At 46.3% G+C, this 15,390-nt stretch overlaps 2 protein-coding genes across 9 annotated transcripts; one reads left to right on the top strand and one right to left on the bottom strand.

Annotated features, from left to right (window-relative positions):
* Window positions 1-1,526: 1,526 nt before the first annotated feature.
* ARMCX3 (armadillo repeat containing X-linked 3) lies at window positions 1,527-6,341 on the bottom strand. 5 transcript variants are annotated; one of them, XM_012538145.3, is made up of 5 exons: window positions 6,160-6,341; window positions 5,555-5,634; window positions 5,189-5,286; window positions 4,843-4,913; window positions 1,527-4,576 (listed from the first exon to the last, which is right to left on the bottom strand). In XM_012538145.3, the coding sequence occupies exon 5, from the start codon at window positions 4,425-4,427 to the stop codon at window positions 3,288-3,290; it is 1,140 nt and encodes a 379-aa protein (XP_012393599.1). In that variant the 5' UTR covers window positions 4,428-4,576; window positions 4,843-4,913; window positions 5,189-5,286; window positions 5,555-5,634; window positions 6,160-6,341; the 3' UTR covers window positions 1,527-3,287. The 5 variants fall into 5 exon arrangements, with proteins under 5 accessions (XP_012393599.1, XP_004283549.1, XP_049561178.1 ...); XM_004283501.3 differs by having other exon boundaries at window positions 5,189-5,249; XM_049705221.1 differs by lacking the exon at window positions 6,160-6,341 and adding an exon at window positions 6,006-6,143.
* A 5,221-nt stretch (window positions 6,342-11,562) lies between these two features.
* Window positions 11,563-14,511, top strand: LOC105748760 (protein ARMCX6). 4 transcript variants are annotated; one of them, XM_049705223.1, is made up of 4 exons: window positions 11,563-11,708; window positions 12,010-12,088; window positions 12,430-12,539; window positions 12,852-14,511. In XM_049705223.1, the coding sequence occupies exon 4, from the start codon at window positions 13,001-13,003 to the stop codon at window positions 13,895-13,897; it is 897 nt and encodes a 298-aa protein (XP_049561180.1). In that variant the 5' UTR covers window positions 11,563-11,708; window positions 12,010-12,088; window positions 12,430-12,539; window positions 12,852-13,000; the 3' UTR covers window positions 13,898-14,511. The 4 variants fall into 4 exon arrangements, with proteins under 4 accessions (XP_049561180.1, XP_033268332.2, XP_049561181.1 ...); XM_033412441.2 differs by having other exon boundaries at window positions 12,430-12,545; XM_049705224.1 differs by having other exon boundaries at window positions 12,010-12,100.
* Window positions 14,512-15,390: the final 879 nt, after the last annotated feature.

Here is a 15,390-nt window from a genome sequence, read left to right as displayed (position 1 = left end):
TGTTTGAGAGTGGCAGCCTCCGATGTGAAAGCATGAGGACATCTGCGTGTGGCTGGGCCGGCCCTGTGGCCTCCCTGGACCAGGCAGTCACATATCTGTCTCACACAGCACTTACCAAAGTCTGGGTGATTCTGTGCCAAACAATACCAGGTGTGGGACATCAAAATTGCATGCAGTGCACATAGGGCTGTGCCACGTTAAGACTGGTGCCTTCTCAGTCTCTGTTCAACAAAGGTCCAAAAAATCTTGGCATCCAGCCACACCCAGGTCACCGTATTACCACAGCAATGACAAATATTATTCTGTATCAAATGCCCACCGGTGCATGACCTGGTGTCATGGGGATTAAATGGTCATCCACAAAAGACACAGAAGCACAGAGACTACTGCCAATGGTCTCTCAGAAGGAGGAAATAAAAAAGACAAGTGCAAGGGAGGGAGAGGGAAGAAGAATGGGAAGGGATGAGAAAAGAGACCTGCAGGAGCAGATGGACACTGGTCAGACCTGTGCCCCTGCTGCACAGTGGCTTTTTATTACGCAAGTTGACCTCATTTTTCACCCCATGTAGAAAAGTCACTCAGCACCCCAAGTTCAACATGGCTTGATCTGAATATTTTTTAGATGTTCAAGATACAGATCCGGGTCAGGGGACAAGTTTATTCTTGTTGTCTCTATTTTCTTAAGTATCTCCAATGAATAATTTTTAGTAGAAAAATAGAAAAAATTTAAATCAGGCTCTGAAAATTCATCTACAGTATCATCCAATTTGATGTATAGAATATATAGGTATATGGATAGTACAAGTGTCTGGAAGGGTATCCACAGTTGCAATTCTATGCTTCTCTCCCCAGCTGCCACAGTCCCTTACCCAGTTCTTTCTGCAGCCCTCCACTCTTACTCTCTGCACCTTCTCTCTGGGGATCACATCCACTCCAATGTCCTCAATTATCATTCATCCTCCAGTGGCCCCCAAATCTGTATCTATAGCCTAGTCTTCTCTGAGCGCCAGATCAATACATTCAAGTGACAATAGGGTGTATCCATCTGGATGTCACACAGTTACCTCAAACTCAATTTATTTTAAATGGATTAGGCTTCCCCTCCCAAATCCTTTTCTCCTGCCTAATAATAGAGCAAGAAAAAAGTTAGTTCCCTTTACCCTCATCCCATCCTTAAAAATGATGTCAAATTAGCCCCCACGTGTTCATGATTCAGTAGGGTCACCATACCCAACAACTTTAAGCTAACCAGTCCTTGGTCCTTTTGTCGACTATAGGCAACATTAGAGTAAGTATATGGAAGCCTGAGGCTAAAACCAGATCATAACTGAACAGACATTTTACCCTTTCCTGGCCTCATGTATAAAGCAGGATAAGATCTCCAAACTGACTAGGAATATGTTGTGAGGGCGGGTGAGATCATGTCTGATGAAACACTTTGTGTCCTTAGAAATAAGAAAACCCTATTTCTTTGAGAAATTATTGTAACAGTTGCCTTGCAGGAATGACATCACTCTACACAGTGGTCACTTAATAAGTGCTAAACTTTATTGTTGTTATTATTTATTAAATGATGCTGACATGTGGAAGAATGCCCCCAGCGAAACAAAGGTCAACCAAAAAAGCTATCAACCTTGAATTCCAGGGAATTAAGCGTGCTCACTTTTCTTAATTAACTGCTATGTGCCAGAACATTCTAAGTATTTCCCATGTATTACTTCATTTAATCCTCACAACGAGCCCCATCTTCAGCACTCATCTATTATTTCAGAGAGAAAACTTCAACCCATCTCATGTTTAATCTAAATATTTTTTCCACTCAGTACATGCTCCAATCACCTGCTCCATTCCCAACACTTCTTTTTCAAAAATTTTTGAAAAAATCAGTATTTGTTTTAGATAAATAAGAACACATAGATGAAGAAAAAGTAAAAAGGTAAAGATTACTCTATCCTTCCACCCAAAGATAACCACTGTTACTATTTGGGTGTCTGTAATTCCAGAGTTTTTAGTGTCTACTTAAACGTCTTATATTCTCAAAAAAGTGGAATCATACTATGAATACTGCTATCTAACCTACCTTTCTCACTTAACAATGCATGATGAATATCGTTCCCTGGCAATATGGATTGCAAGTGACATATTTATCTTATACCGTGTGAATATTCTTTAATTTATTTAACCAATCCAGTGTGCTAAATTGTTTAAGTTGGTTCCAGTTTTTACTATTTTACACATTGCTGGGATGAACAGCCTTGTACATACAGTTTTTGGCCAATGAATCAATTATTTCTTTGGGACAAAGGGTTTACATATTTTAAGGCTTATGATATGTATTACAAAATGGCCCTCCACAAACCTTGAGCCAGTGTAAGCTCATTCCTACCACCAGGGTTTGAAAGGATCCATTTTGCCACACCCTCAAGCACACTGCACAGTGGGTGAGAGAGGAACTTTTATATGAATTCCAATTATTCTTTCTAGTCAAAATTATTTACTGGCTCTCAGTGTTCAGTGGGATAATATTCAAACAGTTCTCCACAAACTGGCTTCAGCCAGTTTTCCAAATTTATTTACTTCCCATCCTTACACTCTCCACTCTAAGCAGACTAGTCTCCCCCTTACTGTCATAGGAAGACTTCCTACCTCCATGCCTTTCTCACACCAGTCCCCCGTCACTCCCATCATACGGAATGCCCTAACTACCTATCCCATAGAGGACTCATTTTAAATGGCCACTTCCTCCATAAATCTGTAGCTGACTATTGCATCCCACAGAAACCTTTGCTTCCTCTGTGCTCTGAACGCACATATTTGACGATGAATATATGCTTGAGATATTGTTATCTTTTTGTTTGTATGTTTCTTATCTCTCCAACTAGATTATAAACCAAAAGACAAGGATGGTTTCTTTTTCTTCTTTCTTTTTTTTCCAGCATTAGCACACAACTTTATTGATGATATACAAATTAAGTCAATGCCCATGACAGGAGAGAGCTTATTTATGACGAATTGGTTCACTGTCACTTGTGCAGAAGAAATAGTAAAAATATTTCAATCTAGGCAGTGAGATAAAAAGCAACAAACTTGTTTTCAGAACAGGTAGTGATATTCATTCATCCAGCTTAGACCTGAAGACCAACTCAGATAAATATCAGCGTTGATGATACAATATGATATTCATTACTCAAAATTGGCAGCTGAAAGGATTCCTTTACCATATAAACAAGGTGGAGAAAAGGAGTAGTTTACAATGTGTGTTGCTTCTAAACTACAAAATCAAGAAGTTATTCCTGGCTCTTTGGGAACATATGCTCAGCCAGTTTGGCCATGAATTTTCCAACTTTTACTTTCACCAAAAAATCATGATGGCTTTCTATCCCCAGAATCTTATCAGCACACACTTGAAATTCTTTTAAAAAGAAAAAAAGTGAAACTTCGCTGAATTGATTCTGAGTAGGTTCATTTTCCTCCCATTTAAAATTGTCATTTATGTTCTCAAATATGACCAGAAGTTTAAGAATCACCTCTTTGTTCTCCTTCTTATTAAAGAGGGAACCCAGTGAAGATGGTACTTGGGCCCTGAGCAGTTCTCTAGTCATGGCTGGATTTTCAGCCAAATTCAAAAGGAGTTTCAAAACCTGAAATTTGGTTTCTTCATTTCCTGCTGAAAATAAACGAAAAAAGTCTGAAATGGAATTAGCAAGCATGTGCTGATACTCATTAGTAACAGTCATGTTCGTAAGCAATCTTAGTCCCGCCAGCTGCACAGATGAGTTCAAGCGAGAAGTGATTGTGTCATCACACACTTGATTCATGTATATCTTAAGCCTGCGCTGATTTTCAGCATTCACACTCAAGTTATTTAGGACAATTAAAGCCTTTTCCTTAACTATGGGATCCCGAGTATTGAGAATCTTTGCAACAATCGGGAGACCACCCAGATCACGAATAATATCTCTGTTAAATGCGTAAGCAGCATTGTTACCCAGGGCAATTAAAGCTGCTTCGAGAATATAAGGCTTTTCAGACATCTCAACCAAGCAAAGAACTTTTTGCAACTCTTGAGGGGACAAAATAGTATCATCTGAATTGGGGGAAGCCCTTTTCTGCACGGCCCGACGAGCCCGGGTAGCCCTGGCCCTTGCCCTGGCCCTAGCTCTGGTCCCAGCCTCAGTCCCAATCCGGGCCCAAGGTGGGTACCATACTATACCTTTGTTCTCACTGTTGTCATCATCATCATCAGACCAGTCATTGTACCTGGCCCCAGGACAGTCCCCAACATCATCCATGTCGCCAGACCCGCCCTCAGCCATTTTCTCCTTGTTCTGTTTTCTTCCCCTGGTCAGTCTATAAATGCAATAGCAGGCGCCAGCCCCAATCACCAGTCCTGCGGTCACCCAGCCTACTTTCCTGGCGTAGCCCATGCAATCGTCCCTGACGATATCAGGGACCAAGGAACACAGTAGTCACAGGCTGGGGGAGGAGGGCTATGGGCCTGGCCTGGGTGCAGGCCTTCGGAGGATGATTGTCTTCAGCCTCTTCAAGGCCACAACAGCTGATTCTGGAGGCGGACCTTAGGGGGTGGAGGAAGGAAAAGGGGTTTGAGTTTCTCTTCTCCTTGTGTTGTCCCATGCAGAGAGTTGCACAGAGGGATAAGTAAATGAGTTCTTGGCAGGAAATGTAGATTGTTAACAAATTCTTTCCTCATTTCACTCTCCCCCTACCCTCCGCAGTCCACCCCCTCCCCAAGCCTAGGTAAAGGCAACGGAGCCCATAGTCCGCTGGGCCCTCAGCCACCCCAACCTCGGGTGTTCCCAGGGAGTGGCACCTTGCACTAACCTCCTTCAGACAGGCAGTTTGCCCCTTCTTCCCTCCCCTGGAGGTGTGCCACGCCCAACAACCCTTGCAATCTGCAGAGAGACCAGAGCCAGTGAGAACTGAAGCCTTGATGGATTGACTGTTCATTCCTTGCTTTCCTGATTCACCTATCTAGGTTGTCAGATTTAAAAAAACAAAACAAAACAAAACCTCTCTATGCCATCCAAAACATGCATGTGCCTGCCCCTTCCCTAGCCTGAAATGGGAGGGATGTTAGGGAAATAAGGTAGGATTGGGTGAGCCTGTCCAACCGCGGGCGATTTCCAACCCCTCCCCCATTCCAAGCAGCCCCCACGCCCACACCGACCTCTACTGATCTGAGGAAACTTCCTCCCTCTTTTCAAGTGGTGCCACCTGCTACAGCAGACCTGCAGGATGACAGATCGAAAACATGGGGACTAAATGCTGTTGAGAGAAGAGGATTATGAACAAACTATCTGATAGGTTTCCCTTCTGTCATTCTCCCCCACCCCACCCCCCGCGACACACGCGCGCGCGCTCGCACACACACGCGCGCACACACACACACACACACACACATCGCACGCCATTTCGCCACAGTCCCGGGAGTGCAAGAAACACACTCAGACTCAAACCCAACCTAGATTATTGCCATCTCTGGTTTCTCCCCACCCCCACCACCGCCCCGGTTAGGGTCCCCATTTGGTCTTACCCTCAAATCGACCTTCACCGATCGGGGTTAATTTCCTTCCTCTTCTCTAGCCTGGCGTAGTGCCGCAACCTACGGAAAGACTGGCAACCCGGGAGAGGCTCGGACCCACAAAACACAGAGCCATGGTCAGGAAGACACAGTCACAGAAAAACTGGAAACAGCCGCTACCGAGTGCTTGGTGGACGGACCGGTCCCCAGAACAGAAAACTCTTTCCTAATTCGGAGGCCTGGTTGTCAAAGGTTTCCCACCCCTATAACCCCTCTCGGGGTTCTGCTGACACATCACGTTGCACCCCCGCCTCCCCATGTCCAGCCTTTCCCCGCCGGCACTGTCCTGGAGTACTGGGGGCAAACACCCAGGCCGCAGCTCCCTTTCCAGATTATGGCCTCGGTTCCACCAGATTCCCACCTCCCAATCTCTGAGCTCCTCCCCAAACACCCCGCTGCTCACCATTTCGCAGCAACGAAATGGGCTGCGGGCGGGACAGATGTCTTGGAAAGCCGGCGGCGAGTGGGTGAGACGATGGAGGCGCCCCAGGACTCGCGACGGTCTCCGCCCTGCGCCCTCGGCCACCCCCACCTTCTGGAATCTCCCAGGCACTGACCTGCAGGGATCCGGGACAATTTCCTTCTCCTCCTCCTTCTTGCCTCTGCTGCAGGCCCGCTCGCCCTCAGGGCAATGGGGAGCTGGTACTCAGACGGGAACAACGACCAGAACAAGAAGGACTTCTGCACACGTCAGCTCTTGGTCACGTGAGAGCTACGTCATCCACCAACTCGGGTCCCCAATTTCCCCTCCCACCAGCAGTGCGGCAGAAGAGGGCCCGCCCCCCTCCATTCCCTCCCCCATATCAGGCCTTGTTACTCTTTCTTCTTTGCTAATCCCATCTCCCTGTAGTTGTGTTTGCCTTCCTCTGATTACCAGAAAGGGACAGCATCTTCCCCTGGGGTTACTGGCCACTTGTACTTTTTGAAAAATTGCCTCTTCCTTCCCTAGGCTCCTGGGGCAGCAACCTCTCCTTCCACCTCCCCACCTTCCAGCTACAAATGTCTACCGTTTCCTCTGAAATCTAGTCCCAGATCTGAAAAAAAAAAGCCATCAGAAAAGGAGACCTGGAGTGAGTGTGGTTTTTTCTTTCTTAATGCTTTTTTGTTCTTTCAGTTCTGCCCTCTCCCACCCCCAGCCTACATTCTTTTTATGAGAAAAGAATTGCTGTAAAGCTATTTTCATTTGAGAAAGAAAAAAAGAGTGGGAGTTGGAGAGTGATGTTGGGTGATGGCCTCCAAAAGTCCCACATTTTCTCACTTGCAGGGAGTGTTACACACTTCACTCAAAGCAATCTTAATGTCTTCTGGGGCCTAGCACATAACACAATCCTGAATGAGCTCATCAGTGTGTCTGAGGATACATAAATCTTCTGACTAGGCCAGTCTTCTAAACAGTAGCCTTTTACTCCCATCAGTTAGCAGGGAAGAGGCATGGAGACCTCAGAAGCCACTGACACAGAAAAGGTTGAGTAGAAATCACAACTATGTTGTGGATGTCTGTCAGATAGAGGGGCACGCACACTGACAAAGTGAGTGGCAGACAAAGAACATTACAAAATATACAAATAGTATCATCTTTAAATGAAATAGGTGTTAGAGGAACACTGAGACCAAGACAAAATTTGCTGAACTCGGAATCTAGCAATTAGTGTGAAACCTTTTCACTGACTGCTTTGATGAACTCAATGATTCATCTGTCAGCAATGAGAAAACTATTTAAGAGTGGGAAAAATAATAAAATAATGTCAGAACACGGGGTCTACAGTGGGATATGCCCTAATGTTTAAGATATAAGTTTATTATCTGAGTATAAATTTTAAGATCCACAGACCATATGGGAGTAAATCAAGAGTCTGGGAAGTTGGGGAACAGGCAAAACTCCAGGGAAATTCATATCGATGTAACTTCTGGAAGACAGTACTAGGATATGACTAAAATTTATTTTTTTCTTCCAGTTTTATGAGATATAATTGATATACAACACTGTGTACGTTTAAGGTGAACAGGATATGACTGAAATTTAGTAAGCAGAAACCAAATCAACTATATGATTCTGTATTTGGAGAAAGATCATGTGCAACAAGGGGGCTTATTTAAGCACAGGAATATATGAAAAGGAGAGTCAGAGGAAAGTGTTGATAGTTCCCACCCAAGCACTGTCTGGAGGAGAGGGAGTCTTGGCGAAGATGAATGGAAAAAAGAGCTTTCTTTGGCAGAGCCATCCCCGTGATGCATAAGTGTACTTCAAGTTTCTTAGCTGAGAGACTCTTCTTAACATGCACCAATGCCCTTGCTCTGACTTCAGGCTCACCACACAACCTTCTGAGGTTGTGGCTTCCCAAGGAGTAGCTTGTCAACAGGGAGAGAATGAGCTGGTAAAACTGACAGAAACCTCTAGTACCCCTGAAGGTTGTATTTCTCAGGATAAATTTTTCAGTTGTCATTCCTTTGTGAGACTTAGCTTCCCTTGTGGCCTTCTTACATGGAGAGAATGCAAAGATCCATGGGTTTGGGCATTCAGATATAGATTTATGTATGTCTCTATGAATGGGAGTCTTTCCTTGACAGAGGCATCTGCTCTCATCGTACAGACAAAATCAGGTATTGATCATGAAGGGATGAGAACAAGACTGAACTGTAGATGCAACCTTGTCTACAATCTTGTCAGGGAAGCCAAGTAGCTTTAGCTTAGAAGACAGCCTTGTGCGTCACCATTTCAGAATTGTACCTCTATAACGTTCACTTAATGTGAAAGTGAAAACTAAAGCATGCTGTGGCAAATAGGCCCCCAGCACCTCAGTCACAGCTGAACAAAGGATTCATATCCAAAGTAGTTAAAGGTCTCCTGCAAATCAACAATAACATCTGAAACAGTTTACATTTCTCTCTGGGAAAAGAAAGGAAGTGCATTTTACATTTTACATGCCCTGTCATTTTCCCCAGCAAAAGGGTGGGCATTGTGCCCAAAACAGACCAACTCAATACTCTCTTACTGAAATTTAAACCTTAAGCAGAGATAGAAAACCAAAAATCAGTGGAAGTATGGCATCCTGAAAAGACCATATATCAATTCCTTCTACCTAGACACCTCAGAGCTGATGCTGGTCTTCAACATTCGTTTAAGTTAAACAGGTTTGCTTTCTGTTGCTTGCAATTAAACAAAATTAACTAATATACAACACAAAAACAAATAACACAATACAAAAAGTAATACAGCTTTTTAAGATAACAATCTTCTATAATTTATTTTTTTCACCCTCCAAAATTCCATTAGTGTTACCATCTGCTGATCCTTTTCTGCTTTTGGATACTTTATAAATCACACATCACATGTGACCATATACTGATTTAAGCCAAAAGGTTCTTTCTGGCAGTGGCTTCACATAGTCTTTTGAAGGCTCGTCTGAAGAACTGCTTAAGGATTTTCCATTTTTGCTGTTGAAATATTATGTCAGGCAAATAGCATGTCCTTAAATAAATATTTGTTGGTGGATTTATAACGGAGAGAAAAGTAGATTTTAAATGCTAGTCTCGGGCTTCCCTGGTGGCGCAGTGGTTAAGAATCCGCCTGCCAGTGCAGGGGATAAGGGTTCTAGCCCTGGTCTGGGAAGATCCCACATGCCGTGGAGCAACTAAGCCTGGGTGCCACAACTACTGAAGCCCCCGCGCCTAGAGCCCGTGTTCTGCAATAAGAGAAGCCACCGCAGTGAGAAGCCTGCGCACCGCAAGGAAGAGTGACCCCCACTCGCCGCAACTAGAGAAAGCCCGCGTGCAGCAATGAAGACCCAACGCAGCCAAAAATAAATAAATAAAATAATTTTTTTAAAAATGCTAGTCTCCAGGTTCCTTGGTAGGAATTGTGGGTCAAAATTACAAAGTAAGAGAACTGAAAGTGTTATCATTCCCATGGGGTTTAGGAAGTTTAAGAGAGGGAGTGGATCCAAACAGAAAAGTTCTGACAGCCTGGGAGAATGATGGTCAGGGGTTATACAGTGGAATAACTGAAAAATATACCAAAGGGGAGAGATATTTTTTACTAATGAGGAGCGGTAAGAGTGGAGCTTTTGTCCTTGAAGGCTGGCTGAGTTGTGAGAATGAGTTCTTACTGGAAAGCCACGTCAATGACACTGAAGCACCTGCCTCTTTTAAGCTTTACATACTCCTTAGTTCTTTCTAATGTATATATTCAAAATAAATAAAAGCCACTTATATAAGTTCTTAGCAGCCAAAGATTGAATGATAACAGTTGAATCTGCGAGTTCTGTTAGTAAGGTTTCATAAATAGAATTCACTTGCCTCGGAGAAGCAAATAAAGGGCAATGAAAAGAATGGTGTAAGGAGATGATGGCAAAACAAATAAGGTAGGGGTTTAGAGAGATGAGCTGTAATACTGGTTTGTTTGGTCTATAAAAGTTTGAGGAAGACCAGAAAGCTGTGACATGTTCTTGACTTCTGAATTTTCACCAGCAAGGCACTCTGGGCTTCCTGGCTCACCTCCTGAAAGGGCCTCCCCCACACTGGGGCCCCTCACACAGGGAGCTTCCTGCTGGGGTGTCAGATTTCAGCGTTCTAAGAAAGAGGCTGCCTGAAGGGACTATATTTAGAGTATGACTCCCCACCGGGGACAGCTGAATGTCTGGGGACTAAGTTCTGCATACTTTGTCCCTGAGTTCTGGGATTATTCTGAGGGGCTTGTATGGGTGGTGCAGTAAAATTGTAACAGAAGGCAGGGAATGGAAAGGACTCTTTCCCCTGGCGACTGCTTGGGATCCTGTAAACCGTGCCTTTTGTGAGAGAAAAATGACGGATCTCAAGGGTTGTCGCAGTGATTTACAGTCACCCACAGACTCTAACTACTATTTCCACTGGAAAATGCTGGACACTAGCCGCTGCTAGGGGGACATACAGTGCACGAATGACAGATACCAGAGATATTTCTCCAGTGTAATGATGAAATGAAAATTCCATCTACCAAGTCTCATTTTCATCAATGGGATAGCAGGGAATCCTCTAATTTCTGGATGATTTATAGGTTACACCATGAAACTTCAGAATAGATTTAAATAAAGACATTTGAATGAAAAGCAAGCTCATCTGTGAAGTTACTAATTTGTAAGATTCATCTAAATTTGGGGTCTGCAGAAAGTCTGTCCTTTGAAGCCAGAATGAAAGCCATCCAGCAGTCCCCTCTGACGATCTCAATCGTGTGACGCCTAACACCAGGAGTTCAGCCAGGAAGAAGGGATAGTGGTTCACTTAACTAAACTGGTCACAATTAAAGCACTGACCACTTCACTATAGATTCATTTTATCCGTCAATTTATAAATCATATTGAAAGCACACTGGCTTTGTTTGTAATGATATGTTTTTAAATTTTAATATACTGCTTGAAAGCTGCTATTTCCTGTGCAGTCAGAAGAAAATATTTTCAGTGTGGTATAAATTAGCTTAAATCGATGAGGCCTCCTTATTAACTAGGAAATCTTGTTATATATACGTATATATATATATATATTTGTATTTTCTGATTACAAAATAGTGTAGCTTGAATCAATAAAAAAAGGAAGGGCCGACGAAAGCGAACATAAATATATTAAAAATACGAACAAAAATCTCACTGCTACTTGGGCTTTTCTTCCCCACCCCTCCGCTTAATTTTGGTGCAGAGACTGGTTGTGGGAAAGGGTAAAAATTAAGAAAGAGAGGACAGGAACTTCAGAGCCAAGGAAAGGATAAGACATTTCCCCAAAAAGAAGTATAAGTAATGATAGACCCAGGAAAAGATGCTGCCCCTTCCTGTAATTAGAGAAAGGCAAAGGCAAACACCAGAGAGCCACGGTCACTTCTGGTTTCTGGTATTGTTACAGAGGAAAAGAGTGACAGGGCCCAGTGTGATGGGGGGAGGTACGGGGCAGGCTGGCGCCTGCCGCACTGCTTGTGGGAGTGGAAATTGGGGGCCAGAGCTCACTGGTGACGTGGTCGTCACGTGACCAAGAGCTGCCTAGAGCAGAAGTACTGCTAGTCGCCTCCGTCTGGGTACCAGCCCCCTATCACACTGCAGGCGTGTGAGGGAAGAAGGAAAGTAGCCCCGGACCGTGCAGATCGGTATGACCGTGGGCTCTGCTTGGAGGGAGATGGGATGGGAGAAGGCCAAGAGCGCCACGGATCCACGTTCGGGCCGATGGGGGCTGTGTCCCCTTCTCGCCTACTTTCTAAATACCGCCGCCCCCCCCCCATGCCCATTTTAGTAGAGAGAACTGGCGGACTTCGGGCGGCGGGTGAGGGGAGTGAATGGCTGGTACAGAGACTCCGAGGAAAGAAAGGTTCCACAATCAGGGCACTCGTGTCCCGAGTGCTGCTCCGTCCACCAAGCACTCCGTCCCCTCGGTCCCCCGTCTGTCTGCAGGTTTGTAGATCTGTTGGCCAGTAGGTCGCTGGGGAAAGTCGCGGCGAGCGAAGGACCAAAGTGCCTTGGGACCGTGCAGGTCGGTGTGAAGGTGGGATGAGCCCTGGCCCCTGGGTGGGGGTGGCGGTGGGGATGGCGCAGAGGGGGTGCTGGGATCGGTGCGGGCCGGGTCCGAGTCGCCCCCTCCCGGCCCCTTCTTTCTCCACACCCCCTCCCATTTCAGTGCAGGGAAAGGGGTGTGGCGGCCTTTGCTGGGGAAATGGCGGACGCCAAGGGGGGTGGGGCGGGGAAGCCCGCGTTAGGAAAGTCAGGAGGGTGTGAGAAATATTTTAAACTCAAAGGCTGGAAATTCAGAAAAGCGGGTACTGGGACCTGTGTTCTCAGTACTGATCCATCCACTACACTTTCACTTCCCCAAAGGCGGCTGTCTTTCCATCTGTCCTTCTGCCAGACTGTCTGTCCGTCAATCACTGTGGAAGGCGCACTGACCACAGAAGACAAGAGAAGGAGAAGGAATTTACCTGACTTTGGTAGAGGTTGGTGGGAGAGACTGCCTCTGAGTCTTTGGGGGTGGGGGTGTGGTGGAGGAGACTACCTGAGGGTTAGCCTCTCCTGTCACCCTCCTGGCTGTCACAGCCCAGCCCCACCTCCTGCCCTTCTCTGTAGGCCCTGGAAGAGAAATGGTCGGTCCTGAGGGTAGACAGAGGATGACAGAAAAGAACAAAGAAATAGTTGCCAAATAATCCACCTCTCTCAACCAGAACTCAAACTCCACTCTGTCTGCCTGGTGAGGCACAAATCCAGGCACAGCCCAAAGTCCTAATGTTATTTTTCACCCGTAGATTCATCACAAGAGAGCCTCAGGAGCCTGGGATATAGACTGAAGACGTCTCCCCTCCACCATCATTCAGGTGGAGCCTTAAGAACACTCTTCATTCAGGTGGAGCAAGGCCCTCTCCTGTCCTGCCCCCAGGCTGGCACGGACCTGAGCATGGGCCGGGCTCGGGAAGTGGGTTGGATGGCAGCAGGACTGATGATTGGGGCAGGTGCCTGCTACTGCGTTTACAAACTAACCATAGGAAGAGATGACAGTGAGAAGTTGGAGGAGGAGGAGGAGGAATGGGATGATGAACAGGAGCTTGACGAGGAGGAGCCCGAGATTTGGTTTGATTTCACAACTATGGCTCGGCCCTGGAGTGAGGATGGGGATTGGAATGAACCTGGGGCCCCTGGTGGCACCGAGGACAGGCCTGCAGGTGGGGGCAAGGCCAACCGAACACATCCGGTAAAACAGCGCCCATTCCCTTATGAACGTAAAAATACTTGGAGTGCTCAAAGCTTTAAAAATTTCAGTTGTGTTCTTGGCCTCTCCAAGTGCCCTTTCATTCAGGGAAAAGTGTTGTTAGCTCAGCCCAGGGACACTGGTTTTTCATTTAGCCACGATATCAATAGTCATTTGGCCAGCCTCTCCATTGCTGGAAACGCGATCCCTATTCCCGACCCTGCTGTTGAGGCTTTCTGTGCCCTGGATAACTTGAAAGCCAGTGTTGAAAATCAGGGCCAGATTAAGATGTACATCAACGAAGTGTGTCGGGAGACTGTGTCACTTTGCTGCAACTCATTTCTGCAGCAGGCCGGATTAAATTTGTTAATAATCATGACAGTTATTAATAACATGCTTGCCAAGTCCGTTTCAGACTTGAAGTTTCCTTTGATACCAGAGGGAAGTGAATGTGCTGAGGGGCACGTTGTGAAACCCTTGATGGGTTTGTCTGAAAAGCCAGTCTTGGCGGAGGAGTTGCTGGGAGCCCAGATGTTGCTCTCCTTCCTGTCCTTCTTTATCAGGAACGCAAACAGACAGCTTCTCCCAGAAATCCCGGCCTCTTAAATGGCCCCCTCCAACAGGATGGGACTGATCCACCCCGAACCAAAACCCGATCAGTGAACCACACACTTGTGTTCTCAATCAAAGACTCTGCAGTGGGTGCTATTGAAGATCCAGCCTTAGCCAGTAGCCATATCTCTGGGTGAAAGTTACACTTGCTAAATCCAGGACCACTCTCTTGTTGGCCAGGCAGGGGTTCCCACAGAGCTTTGAGTAACCTCTTGGTTTTGCAGTCTGCAGGCAGTGCGCATTGTAAATTGCTCCCTTGCGGCCTTCTTCCTGTGGTAAAGGGATCATTTCAGCTGTGTGGTGAAAGGACAACATTTTCTAGCCTGACAAGGGATGCCTTGCCTGTGGTGGTCTCCCTGTCTAAGCTGGACCGTCTTGTGGAGACCAGACCCATATGGGAGCTTGTGCCGAAAATGCATTGGTTGCTGCGTAGGTTGAATTCTTTTTCATTTACTCTCTTTTCTTCACGAGCCTATGGATGGTAAACCTGTTCAGCAAAAAATGTACACTCCCCTTCTATGAGTTGTACTGACTCAGCCTCGTCCACCAAGTCTGCATTTTTATGTATCACCAATAAAGCTGTGTGCTTTAGCTGGCAAAAACGAGAACATGGTACTTGTCTTTGAGTTTATAGTCTGCGTGAAGAGGAAGCCCAAAATACATGATCAGTGCTAACTAACTGGGGCGTTTGCTCCTGAAGAATGTCCGCCTAGCAGTGCCCACAGGAGGCAGTGGAAGAGATGGGCTGCAGGGTTCAGGATAAGCTTCCAGAAGGGGCTGGGGGCGGGGCTGGGGCAGGGGAATGGGGTGGAGGGTGGAATTAAGAAGGACTGCTGGGAGGACTAAAGGAGACAGCACCTGTGAAGCAGGCAGCACAGTGCCTGATGCAGAGGAATCCTTCCCTCGATGAAGTTGTCTTTCCTCGCCTGCTGGCCTCTTAGAGAGGAAGGTCAGTATCCTTGAGGTTTTGTCTACACATCCTTGGGGGCCACAGGGCAACCCATCCCTGCACAAGTTAGTGCACAGTTATAGCAGTAACAGTTGCTACTTGCTGAGTGCCTGCTTTGTGTTGTTCTCTCTCCTGAGAAGCAGCTGTGAAACCTACTTCCAGGCCCCCTCCCTTCCTTGGGATGCCAAGCTCAAATTCCTGGCCGAGTGAAAAGGCTTGGCCGTTGCTTCCTCTGGCCAAGGAAGGGCAGAACCTCCTTTCTGCCCTATCCCTGGTACTTCTGTGGGATCCAGGAAGGGGACAGTGGAGGCCTCCGTGAATCCCCGAAGGGGTGGGAGGGCAGATGCTGAGGGGCGTGGCATGGCCATGGCTGGTCCATCCATCAGGAGACATATTCATGCCCTCCAAGCCCCTGGCACCCCTTGGAGGAAAGGAAGAACACAGCCCTGCACACTGAACCACTCCATGAATCTGGGCAACTCATTCCACCACCCCCTCCCAACATTTACAGACCCCTCCCAGCAAGCCTCAGCCCCTG

The sequence above is a fragment of the Orcinus orca genome, chromosome X (genome assembly GCF_937001465.1).
Source record: "Orcinus orca chromosome X, mOrcOrc1.1, whole genome shotgun sequence".
Taxonomy (NCBI): Eukaryota; Metazoa; Chordata; class Mammalia; order Artiodactyla; family Delphinidae; genus Orcinus; species Orcinus orca.
Note: the sequence above shows the minus strand (reverse complement) of the source record. Positions and strands in the feature narration are given on the sequence as shown.